The sequence below is a fragment of the Panthera leo genome, chromosome B1 (genome assembly GCF_018350215.1).
Source record: "Panthera leo isolate Ple1 chromosome B1, P.leo_Ple1_pat1.1, whole genome shotgun sequence".
Taxonomy (NCBI): domain Eukaryota; kingdom Metazoa; phylum Chordata; class Mammalia; order Carnivora; family Felidae; genus Panthera; species Panthera leo.
Window position 1 is genome coordinate 113,837,684 of NC_056682.1, and position 13,114 is coordinate 113,850,797.

Genomic DNA, 13,114 nt, shown 5'->3' on the forward strand with positions numbered 1-13,114 from the left:
TAGGAGCTCAAATCATGGGACTCCTCCCAGATGGATCCATCACTGTGGGATGCAGTACTTTCTTTTCAACAAGGAATCACACCTTGTTCTGTTCTTCCTCATAGAGGTCGTGAATAGCAATCACCTTTGGAAGGTTTTATGATAAAGAACAGTGCTCTGAATTACAACATGTGATGGAGGCACTGAGAACTTGTAACTCTTTCTTTAAATGCTAATACAACAAGATAAAGTTCCTTGAATGGACTAACTGTATTATCTCTTTTCTGAAGCAAAGCTTTTCGACATTTGTCTTGTTTCCAATTCAACATTCAAAAGCACTAGATCGGAGACCTTTGACTGGTGGTCTATGGGCCAAATCCTCCCTTCCAAATGTATTTTTGTTTGGACTATAATTTTTGTTTTAAGTAAATTTGAATTGGTTATGAACATTTAGTATCTGAAACATTCTTTCAAAAAAATCCTTGGATTTCTTGCTTCCCTTGAAGCACGTGAAGATGTAACAGCCCTGTCTGCTTTCCCCTAAGGCAAAATAAGTGGCGTCCTCATTGTTTCCTTTTAGCCCTGACTTGGCTCCTGTGCAGCCAAGTCTGCCCGCTTCCTTTTGTGATAAACTTGTTATTTTATCTATATTATTGGCCTAGTGCTTATAGTCATTTGAGTTTAGTCCATATGCACAAGGGACATCAAATATAAAGATAACTATAGGGCATTCAAACAAGTTCTAAACTGCAATCAATATTTTAGCCCAGTATGGGAACCTGCAAATTTCAGGAATGCTTTCAAGCCACAGACTAATTTTATGTAATTAAATAGCCCTTTGGGAAAACACTAAAAATGTAGGATGCAGACCAAAGAGGGACATTAGAGAACAGGACCAATTATAAAGTATCTAGAGTAGGATTAGTGGAGAAAGATATCTAGAGTAGTACTACTCCAAGTAACATTACTCTCTGGTGAATTTGCACAAGTACTCTATTGTCTTTTTTGGTACTAAGGTCATTTTGAAGAGCTCCATTATCTCAGAGGGCTATCAGACATTTGCTATGGGCTCAAATTTATTTATGGAAGATGGTGACCTTCAGAGGTAGAGTAGAAAATACAAGGGTAACTCTCCACCCATATAGCTGAGCCCCATGGGACTCTCACCAGCTTTCACAGGCTGGCTTCCAGACATCTACCTCTTTCTTGGGAAGAAGAGAGGCTACCATCCAGGGAGCATACCAAAGGAATTTTAGAGTCAACTCAATCTAATATCATACAAAGGAAGTTTAGCAAATACTATTAACCCAGACACTAGAGTTTTTAGGGAACAACAGGGCACTTTTGATTTTTCTCCCAGAATGAAGAATGCAAAAAACTTGAATTTTTCTCACAGGCTACTGGACAAATAGTTATTTTCCCTTCGGTATAAGGTACCCTGTCAGCTATTGAATCCTCTGTTTTCTTGGTACTGTCCTTTCCTGATGCATACTGTGCCTCCTTGCCCTGATGTAGGCCTTTCAGAAAATGAATAGAGTATATTCAAGTTGAGTTGAGCCCTTGACCTGCCAACTTCAACTACAAAGCACCCTTGGTTTTATAGAAGCATAGATGCAAAATAATATTGTATTGCACATCATCATGATGCTGTGCTGTCCTAGAGGGAAGTGTCCTTGAGAATTAAAAGATTAATAGTTTGGACTCCATAATTCAGAATTTGTATTTCAAATGCAAATTGTATGAAATTCAGATAGGGTGGAATTTAAGCTTGCTTTTGCATTATTTTTTTTTTTTAATGTTTATTTTTGAGAGAGAAAGAGACAGAGTGTGAGTGGGGGAGGGGCAGAGGGAAAGGCAAACAGAGTCTGAAGCAGACTCCAGGCTCTGAGCAAGCTGTCAGCACAGTGCCTGACGCGGGGCTCGAACTCACAAACTATGAGATCATGACCTGAGCCGAAGTCAGACGCTTAACCAACTGAGCCACCCAGGCTCCCCCAGTATTATATTTTTCAAGTGGAAGTTTTAAGCAAATCATTGTGCAGTGTTTGGTAATCAAATGATGTTCTAAACAAGACCTCTGGAAGGGTTTTTTTGTTTTGTTTTGTTTTGTTTTGTTTTTAATTTCTTGAACAAAAAATTTTCACAGGTCCATTTTTTCTTACAATTACTTGCAAAAAATGTGCTAATTATAATGTACTTATTTATTCATTACAATTGATTAAAATATATATGCTAGATAACAATTGATATGGATAGTTCTGATTAATATATAAATTGAAATCATAAAAGTAAATTTATCTTTAATTTCTATAAACTGGTTTAAATTATAATATATAATTTAGATTGCCACATGTTTAGACAGGGCATTTGCCAGACAAGCCTATATTAACAAATTTTATTGTTCAAAACTAAATTCATTGCCTTAACTTCAAATCTTACTACTCTTGCTATAACCTTTAATTCTGTTGAAGGGATCTTTGTCATCAACTTTGAAACAAGCTCACAATCCTTCTTTGAAATTCTCAGAGCCAAATGTGTTTCAGGATTTAGTTTTTAGGCATTATAAAGTTAATATTACTCATACATCACATATTGTTTGACACTCTTAGAGAGGCCTGAGGCACCCTGTAATCAAACCATCAATTTCTTCAGCAAAACACATGCATGTTCACACTAAGAAGAAATATTAGTGATCATAAGTAACCTCACATCTGTTCAAATAAGGTTTTGATACCAGAGGAGTTTGCTGCAAACTTAGAAACCCTTTAGTTAAACTTATAAAGAAATGTTATTTTCAGGGACTTTGGATTTTGAAATTGCAGATAAATGATCACGAACTATATTTTGATTTTTAACCTTTTCTTCATAGTTTTGCCAGGATTGTCTTCCTCAAACCTGCATATGCCATGGCACTTTCATTATGTAAATATTTCTGTGGCTTTCCGCTACTTCCCCCTTTGAGCTTCTTGGAAGACCTTGCACATCTATACTCTGTCAACCATTCCAGCTCTTCCCTAAAAAAGTATGTGCTTCGCCCCAACCAAACTCAACTTATTTCCCACCTCTTTGCTCACTGGATGTCAGACTGAAATACCTTCTTCCCTAAGCCCAAGTCCATACCCCACCTCAAATACCATTGTCCTATCCATCCTTCCTCCCCTGGCTCAGATCCCATCTTTTAGGAGCCTTACTCCATTTCCCAACCACAATGTGCTTAAATAGCCTACTGCCTGCCCCTCTAATTACAGCACTAATTTAGCATATTTTCCACTTAAATTGGTATTCTTATGATAGCCTCCATTCTTCACTAGATTTAAACCCCCACAGCTTTTCTCACTGTAATTGGCATGTAGAATGTACTTAAGAGACATTTATTATAGGAAGGAATGGATATTTAGTTAATCTCTCTCTCATTCTCATCAATCTGACCTCCCACAGGAATCCTATACCTGATAGCCATTACCATTGCTTTTATCTTAACCTTGCCCAAATGGAGAATGGTGCCTACATCTCAAGGGAATACCTAAAATAGGACCCAATCGTTGTATTCCAAGTGTAGATTCAGTATTTCTTTGGTAAAGGAAAATATATTTTTCTCCTTGGTTTTAGTATTCACCTTGATGATACTATCAGGAAGCGAAGGTATCAGTGCCCTTTGAGAGTAGCCAGGCACCACGGGTCTGTATGCCCCCACATTCTGCAGGTCTCACCTTAAATACCACTTTTTGGGGGCAGTCCTGCCTGACTAGCTGACCTTGTTAGGTCATTTTCTTTGTACTCTCATAGTTTTTGTTTTGTTAACAGTCATCCTATTCACTTTTGGGGTGTGATTTTCAATGCAAAAACTCAAGTGAGTAAAAAATATGACTTCATTTTCCATAACAGTTTGATTTCTGAATCTGATGTGATTTATGAAACTGAATCCTCCATTCTTCTCAGCTGACAAAAAACAAAACATCACTTTTCTTGGGATGTCCACACTTTCCTCCCCCTTTTGGACTGATTCACACTTCTGAGGTCTTATAGTATCAAAAGATTTGGAGTGGAAATTGAGAGGTACCTGGTCTTTGGCCATCAGTTCAAGTTTGCTGCTGAGAGGCAGCGTGGCTTGACTGACCTCCATGGCCCTTCACATGTAGTGTGTTGTTGCTGCATCTATAGGGCATGGGAAAATTTCTGCTACTTCTGTGCCATGGTTAATGCAAGGGAATGTTTTGCAAGGTTGCGCATGGTCTCTTGCATCTAGACATGTCATGTGGCTTTTTTGTTTGAGGTGTTGTTGTTTTCTGAAACTGCTGCTGGGAAGCAGGGCTTAGGCTCTCCCTCTGCTCTTGGGGACCACAGACCTATTTCCTCTCTTCCAGTTTGTGGTAGTGTCTTCCTAGATATTTTCAGTTTCTAGAAATGTTGGTAGACAAGTTTTGTTTTCCACCCTGCCTCCTTATACCTCTTCTGAGGCAATAGCAGATGGCCAACTAAGAACCTGACTGAGGGACAAAGGAATTGGAAAAAATATGAGAAAAAGAATACATATATATATATATATATATATATATATATATATATATATATGATCTCCCAGCCACATTTGTAATTGCATAATTGCATATTTAACATCTGCCTTTCTTGGTTATATTCTAAGTTCCCTGAAGCCTGGGATACGGCTTTCTAATCTCAATGTCCAAATATTGCCTTGTTTCTAGTAGGATCTTATTAAATTCTCCTTGATAAACGAATGAATAAATGGGAATGAAATTCAGAGACTATGAAGGATGTATGGAAAGTATAATGGCTAAGAGCATAGATGATGGCCAGGGTGTGAGTCTTGGCTCTTCTACTTACAGTAAAGTGGGCAAAACCTCTTCATGCCTCAAATTCCTCATCTGTCAAATAGTTGTCATGGGAATTAAAACAGCTAACATTTATAAAGCTCTTACAATAATACCTAGCACATAGTACATATCATGTGAATGGTGACCACTGTCATCATTACCATTGTCATCATTATTTATTATCTTTATTATGAAGAAACCCTAAAACAGGACTGTTCTCTTGATGTTCTCTGAAAGAGAATAGCTCCAATTCAATGATAGCACAGGTTATATAAATAAAACTGACACAATTTTACTTTGTTTTCTCCCAGACTCTGAAGCTGTTTACCACCACCCCCCCCCCACCCCTGTCCTGTGTCTCTGCTTCTCTGATTGCCTCAGGGTAGGGCAAAGCTTCTTCAGGAATCTTACCTTTATTCATGGGGTCTCATCTTCTGTGGCTCTTTCTTAGCCATATATCTTTAGGAAACATTGCAACACCCCCCTGGAATCCTTATTAGATTGTACGTAACAAATGGAGCCTTTTTCAGTACGTGTGGTGTAGGAGGTTTTTCATATACTTTACACTTGCCAGTGTTGGAGGGTATCTGCCATCTTTCTGCTTATTCACAGATCTTTTACAGTACAGTTTACTTAGCATTTTAGTGGCAGTAGTATTTAATGACATTTGCCAATGTAGGGACTGTATTGTTCTCTTTCTCTTCTAAATAACTTTCAAATTCACATGTATCATTTACATATAAAAAGATAATTTTTGGAGTGACTAGGGTTAACACAATAGGATGGAACTTAGCATATCTATTAAAAAGAAAAATTAACTTCTTGACTCAACATCATATTCAGCCCAGAAAGCTAGTTCTTCCCCATAATTAATATTTCTATAAGCCAATCCTTTTCAGCCCGTTAGAAATTCTGATTTTCTCAGGCTCATGGCATTTGGCTATTCAGAGGATTCCATTGCTATTTAGCTTCATGTAGTTAATTTTTCTATTAAGACAGATGTTACCATCTACTGCAGAATGAAATGATTTAGCAGCAAATTCCTTTCTCTTAATTTCTTTTCTTTGCCTATTTTGTTTTCTAACAGTTCCTGCTGTTAAACTCAAGTTATTCTTTTACCTAAATATTTCTGCATCCTATACAATGTTTTCCCATCTGGCCTTTCTTAGCTAGAAATCATTTTATCAATGTCTCGGAATATTCATCTTTATTTATGCTGCACACATACCTACTGTAATGGTTGTGTTGTTATGCATGATATATTGGGGGCTAACAGAATCATGATACTATTTACATTATGGAGAAACTCAGGGATTTTCATTTCTTAGCATAACATATTTTTTCTTCCAATATGATTTGCTATTGGGGGTCCACCTTTATAATTAAAATAATAATTTAATTTTTCCTCTGTACCTCTGCAATCTCAGTTATACTCCCCTGTGCATATCAGTGAGCATCCACTGTCAGTGGCATTGCCCATTGTTAGTTTCTAGATTACCTCTACGTGCAACAGTGAGCGGAGGAATTCAGTTCATGTGCATTTATACAACACAACAAATGATGCAGTTTTCAGTAATGAGTCATTCTGAGTCATTTGCCTGTGTAGAAATTTGTGAGGTGAGTTAGTGTTTCTCCTACTTTTACAACCACATTTTATTATTTCTCTTTGTGGTTGCCTCTTCCTCTGCTCATCCCTAAAATCGAAGTCTTTCCAAGAGCTGTTTTCTTGGTCTGTTCTCTCTCCAACCTCTCTACATGACTTCAGGCAGCCCTATGACTTGTCATTCTCACTTCTCTCCTGACGATTTTATATGCATATCTAGCTGCCATGCCTTGGCTGTTCTTAGATGCCTCAAATTCAACAAGTCACTAACTGAATTCACCATCCATGAACACCTACTGCCCCAGAAAACCCATTCATTACTAGTGTTTCCTCTATCATCCTCCAGCGTTCAGGCTAGACATGTAGGACCACTCACTGCTCCTCCTTCTCCCTTATGTTCTCAGCCAAGCTGCAAGTGCTGCGTATTCCACCTCCTTAATATCACTTGAAACTATGGATTTGTCCCTTCTCTAGTCCTAGGGTATAGTCTCTCAACTAGACTATTATAACATTTTCCTAAATGATATCTCTGTCTTTAGTTCTCTTGCTCTACCAACCCTCTTCCCCTCATTCGTGTGGCTTGGGAAGTTTCCCAGAGATCCTCAAACCTACCATCAGGCACACTTTTATTTACTCTGTGGCCCCTCTCCTTCCCCACCAAAATGGTCATCCCTCCATATGATTACTGCTTGCTTATTTTTTCCTGTTTCCCTACTAGATGTTGACCCCTGTAAGCCTGGGGTCATGCTCACCATTCGATTCCCATGCCTAGGCAGTGAATGCTGCATGGAAGACAGTCAATAAATACTTCTTAAATATTGGTGGTATTAGTCAACTTCTAATATTCCAACTATAAAAGTAGAAAGAAATTAAAGACATATAAATCGCATGATGAGAAAGTCTGGAATTAAAAGTCCTGGATTAAATTCTTGGCTCTATAGTTGCCTTATTGAATACTTTTGACCAAACACAAAGTTTTCTCACTATAATGTAATCATATGACACCATTACTGAATATACAATACACAATAGCATCTTGAATTATGGCTCTGTAAGTAGTTAGAAGCATCTCTTATGTAATATGTATTTGTTCAACATTTCTTTGGGGTAGGCTTGCCTCTTTGCTTCTAGAAGGTAATGAAGGGATATAGACTTTCTCCTAACATGGTGTCAAAACACTGGTCCAAGATAGTAACCTACATCATAGGATGTCACAGGATTTGTGAAGTTGCTTGCGTATGCTCTCAAGAGGAAAATGGGTTGAATATTTTACACTCTTATACATCCAATTTCTTAAAAATTCAAAATATTTGGGAGTGAAAATTGTACACATTATTTTAACATTTTAGCTTATTCCCGGACTCTTTCTCCATGTTTTTCTGGAGAGACAGTTTTTTCCCACACCCACTTGAACCATCTGTGTACCAGGCAAGTTTTCCAAGATGTAAAACCAAGTGAAATATGTCCATTCCATTTATTTAGAAAGGACTATGACTAATGATATCATGGAAAAAAATGGCGTAATGAAAAAGTGCAGTCTGTGTGAATGGCCAGGGAGGACTAACTCTTATGGCCACGTAAAGCCATGACTTACAGATAAGTATTCACCACCAGTACTTTCCAAACTTATCCACCAAAGACCTCCTGTGGGAAGAAGAGGGTTAGTTCAGTATTACCTGTAATGTAGAGGTATCCCCTGTGAGATGAGGTTCTCCACCATGATCAAATGGTAAAAGTTTTAAAAATTTGTGCAAATTTTGCACTCTACCTCATAATATGACATTGCTTTACATAAAAATATTTAAAATCATTTAACATTTATCAAACTTGACTCTTAAGGAAGATGTGCCATATTTATTATTGCCTTTACATAACCCCTATCCACTGCCTCCACCCCACCCCACCCCCGACACTGGCATGTACCCTTCAAGCATTACCACAGTTTTGAAGAGCACCAGGTCCTAGGAAATTGCAGCCTAAGCCATGGGATTTTTGTTAGAATTTAAGAGAATTCTTCCACATGTCCCTTTCTACTTTGTTATGTATAAACTTCTGAAATCCTTTTGCCTAGCTCATTAATAAAAGCTTTACAATGTAGCTCTAAGCACCTAATCGGTAGCATTTTCTACAGTTAAGATGATTGAGGAATATAAAATCAGCTTCCTCAAATAGAGATTTTTCTGTTTAGTGAAAATGATCTGAGATGAGAATTACCTATCCACTTCCCTCTTTAGATCTCGCTAACACTGGAAACCAAACTAAGAAGTTATGAAGCTAATGCTTTTTGTGAGCATTTAGAAAATATGATCAAACACCAAGCTGGTCATGCTCAGATATGAGTACAAGAAGTGACTTATTTATACATTCAAATTTCAAAACTTTTGTAAGTCCTACCATGTGTGCTGTTAAAGGCTTTTAATTTTAAATTATTTTTGTTAGATAATCCTGTTCAAAGTGACATTATGATTTATCGCCACTAGTCAAGATTCTGATCCCTCATACACTTCTTGTTTGTATCTGTTTTTGTTCTTTGTTACATAAAGACGAAGTTTATATATAAAATTCTGACTGTGTAATATAGGGCTAATGAGTCACAGATGGAAAGATGCTGGCACATTACCATCTAATAACATTTTAAACTCATATTCCATAGTAAAACAAAAGCAAATTGTACACATCTGTTTTCCAACTTGTAGCATTTCTGAATTTGGGTAGCATCTATGTTTCAAGGGCTTTTACTTAGGGAGAAGAAAAAAGAGGATACAGGTCACCTCAAAATTACCCAGACACTTAATAGCCTTATCAGAAAAGATTTGCTAAAACAGATAAGATGTCCTCTGCTTTTGCTTCCTGAGAAGTCCCAGCTCCAAAGAATGAAAGTCAAAGTCATTAGGGCTGAAGAGATGTCTTCATGCTGCAAACATAATTTTATTGGTTCTTTTAAAAAAAGAAAAGTATATCCCAAATAAGGGGGAAATAAGGCAGAGGACTATGCCAAGACTAACAAAATTTCAAAAACTAGAAATTTACGGGCTTTTACTAAAGATATCCTCATAATAGATTTGGGCAGAAGAGGGGAAGGGCAGTGAGGAAGAAGGAGCGTCTGGGAAGCCTGCAGACACTTGAGTCCATGTAAGCTGTGGTTGCTGTTTATTTTATTTGTATGGTAAACATGTTCTGTGTGGAGAAAAAAATGGAATAAAAGGCTGCAATATCTCATGTCGGAAAAGATACAGAACACAGGCCAAAGTTCTCTCTCAGACCTACCCAATTGATAGCACCTATGAAGACAGGTTAGTACAAGTTAGTGAAGTACAAGTCTCTAAAATATCTCTCCCCTGTTCTCCTTGGTTAAGGAATTCAAAACCACTTTTCTGCTTCAAGGGGTTGTGTGAACTGTCAAGTTCTTTTGGAAAAGTTACATGACAGAAGTGATTACTGCAGAGTGTGACCATAAATCCCTCTGACATGAAATACACATGTTATAGGAGACAGATTTCTACCCACCATCTCTGCAGGAATTCCTGAAACAGGAAAGATCTGAGAATCATCATATGATTGGAGAGAGAAATTTTGATATGTGGGTGGTAAGACTATCTTTTGTGAGGCAAACTGCATTTATTCTGAGAAATATTTCTGATCAGACTGCAAAATTCTGTTCAGTATTGTCCAAAAAAAAAAAAAAAAAAAGAATTAATAGAATTTATACATGTATGTCCTGAGTTGTAAACAGAATATCCATGGAGGGAAATTACGGTGTTGCTTTCATAACAGTGTCTGCACTTATCTCTATATTGTGCTAACATTTTGTATGTAAGATTCTAGAAGTGCTAAGAGTATATACACGGATCCCAGTGTAACTGCCACAAGAGAAGTTACAATGAGTTCTCAATCTGGCCTTTCCATTTAAGGAATGTGTTGCCTGGGGGCCTTGTATGTCTGATTTCCTTTACAGTGTGTCAAACAAGACAAGACTTAGAGCTGGGACAGGGTGGCATTAGATACACGCTTGTTTTGTTTGTCCATCAGTAGAATGTCTGTGTGACGTTTTGTGTCGTGTTGTTTTGGTGCTGTCCCACGTCCATAGGGTCTGCCAGGCTTCCCCACAGTTGCTGCTCTGCACAGTAATCAGATCCTCACCGTCAAGGTTTGTGGTTGGCACCCATGCTGCTCAGTCAGAGCCCGCAATCAGCATAAGAGTGAGCGAGAACAGCTAAATTGGCTTGCCAAGTCCACTTGCTCTTTTCACCATATGCATTGAGTTATTGGATCCTTGGGACCTCGCCTACATCAACGAGGTCAAATATCTATTGAGGAGAATCTTGAACAGAAAAGAGAGAAGGATATTGAAGTTGAGCAAGGGTAATGAAGGGAGGCAGACGTGGCTATCTAGGACCGAGCCACACCTTGATGGTTTAATTTGCACACATGCCAACACTCTGTGATGTTTTTCGGTCAGTTAAATGATCCTAAGTATTATGGACTTAGGGCATTTATAAAATGGCAGTCGTGTTCCTGCCACGTTATGCTGGTTGACAAGTCTGACGGAATTTGAACTGGTGCTTGGTCTCTAGACTCTCTGCTCAGAGGGCAGGATGTGGGTGATGGGAGCTTTCCTGCTTCTTTAACATACTACATGAAAGAGGCCTAACAGCCACAGTGGAATGATGGGATCCAAAAGAATCCTCCCTCACTAAAAACCTGTTCTTGCCATCCTATCTTAGGGTTATATTTCCTTCAAGAAGAGCCAGATAGTCTGATGTCAGACACAAGCACCAGTTCTGTTTTGTTTAATGGTCATTATAAGCCTAATGTGAATATCTTTATTTCTTTCTTGGGGCCTTCTGATGTCTATTCTCCAACTCTCTCACCTCTGAACTTCAACCTTTGACCTCACCTGACTGATCAGATGGTGTTTCCTAAAATCAATCATGGGTTTCTCTCTGCTGATCAGCAGCTCATTAAACGCCGCCTCATTAAGGTAGTGCTTATTCTTGCTCAAGTCTGATTTCTTCTTTACATTCAGTGATTACTCCATTTACTGTTGCTTTACCATTCATCTGTCATGGGTGGGGGTGGGGTGGGGGTATTTATTTGGAAATATCCTAGAACAAAATTATGTCTCGTGAGCTGCATTTGTTTGAAATGTATATGAAAGTACCAAAGTAAAAAGGTATAGAATGCCTAATTTTTTTCTTAATTAAAAAAAAAAAAAAAAGCTTAAGTTATATCCAGTAATAGATCCAGTTTCCAAGCTCTCTGGCTTTGGTAATTTATAAATTATTATACAGTTTGACAAGAGCCTGTATGTTTAACTTTGTAGGTTATGAAAGAGTAAACACATTTGTCCAGCTACAAATGCAGTCATTTTATTAAACAAGGTGAATATAACTGATGCAGCATTGTCACGAATTAAGTTATGCAGAACTTTTCTAACAGCTCTGAATATCATGATAACATACACACTATTTCCAAGAGCTGTGAGTGCTGGTTCCTGAGCTGCTTTGATTTTAATAGCATCTACTCAGCTCACCCAGCATGAATATTTATTTGCTCCCTGCTGGCAGGCAAATTGCCTACAGGCTTCATGTTTCTGATTGTTCTGGTTCTTTTCATAGTGTAAATGTGGATTAGATAATACAAATTTAAAGTGTTGAAAAGAAGACCTGGATCTTTATCTTTCATGGTCACTGTTGGTCTCTTCGCTTCTCCATTGTAGGGTGACCAAGGGCAGGCTGGGCCTCCAGGACCTCCAGGCCCTCCCGGCCCAAGAGGGCCTCCTGGGGACACAGGGAAAGATGGCCCTCGTGGAATGCCAGGAGTGCCTGTGAGTTGCATTTTGGATCCATTCGTTTTAAGGGTCAGCACTGGGATGGAATGGGAAAAGGAGGGGCCATGGGAGTAGGGGGTTGCAGGAAGTGGCGTGATAGGAAAGTCCCCAAGCAGAGAGGGTGCTGCCAGCAGGATTCTTCTTTACCACTCAATCCACGGGGAACCCACATGAACCACAGAGAGACCTGGAGATGGAAACTAAACTGGCTTTCAGGTAAGCCTCAAGAAGTCCATGATTCCTGGTCTCACTTGTGTCCTGACTACCTTAGAACACATGAATGTCTTTGGCTTACATGGGAGAATAGCTTGAAAATATAGGTGAGAGATTGGGAATTCTCCAAAGGACCAGTGATAGAGAAAATAAAGTCCCATATGATTTATGGAAGGCAAGGGAGGTAAATCTTTTTAATGTTTACTGCCTTGTAAATCATTGACCAAAAAAAAAAAAAAAAAAAAAAGAAAGGAAGAAAGAAAAGAAAAAATGTTAATAAAACAGTAATATTAATGGTTAAAACATCAATAGGCATGTTTGAATATCATTTGTCCTTATTAATAGAAATGATTTAAAAACAATCTCAATACTTAGATCTAAGTACTTAGTTACTAAGATTGATTAAGTGTCAATAATACAGTAGTATAGGATACTACATAAATGGTTTGATTCAGTAGAGATAACCCAATAGTTTAAAGAAATACATGGCAAGGTTAAACATTTTTACATTTATATTATGGCTTTAGGACTTGAATTTCAAATTTATTGCTGAACTAATTGATCTATTTATCTATTGCTTTGACTTAAATTATTTTCCTGAGTGTTTTCATAGTACAAATCATGAAAACATTTATCCACAACGTAGAAAGTTTTTAA

General features: G+C 38.0%; 1 protein-coding gene across 2 annotated transcripts in view; it reads left to right on the forward strand.

Annotated features, from left to right (window-relative positions):
- COL25A1 (collagen type XXV alpha 1 chain) overlaps positions 1-13,114 on the forward strand; it is a 460,318-nt gene that overhangs the window by 342,828 nt on the left and 104,376 nt on the right. The window contains exons 8-9 of one of the 2 annotated variants that reach the window (XM_042933945.1): positions 10,502-10,561; positions 12,134-12,241. In XM_042933945.1, coding sequence (XP_042789879.1) covers positions 10,502-10,561; positions 12,134-12,241 — 168 coding nt within the window. Of the gene's footprint in view, positions 1-10,501; positions 10,562-11,323; positions 11,396-12,133; positions 12,242-13,114 lie in introns of both variants that reach the window. The other variant, XM_042933946.1, reaches the window with a different exon arrangement.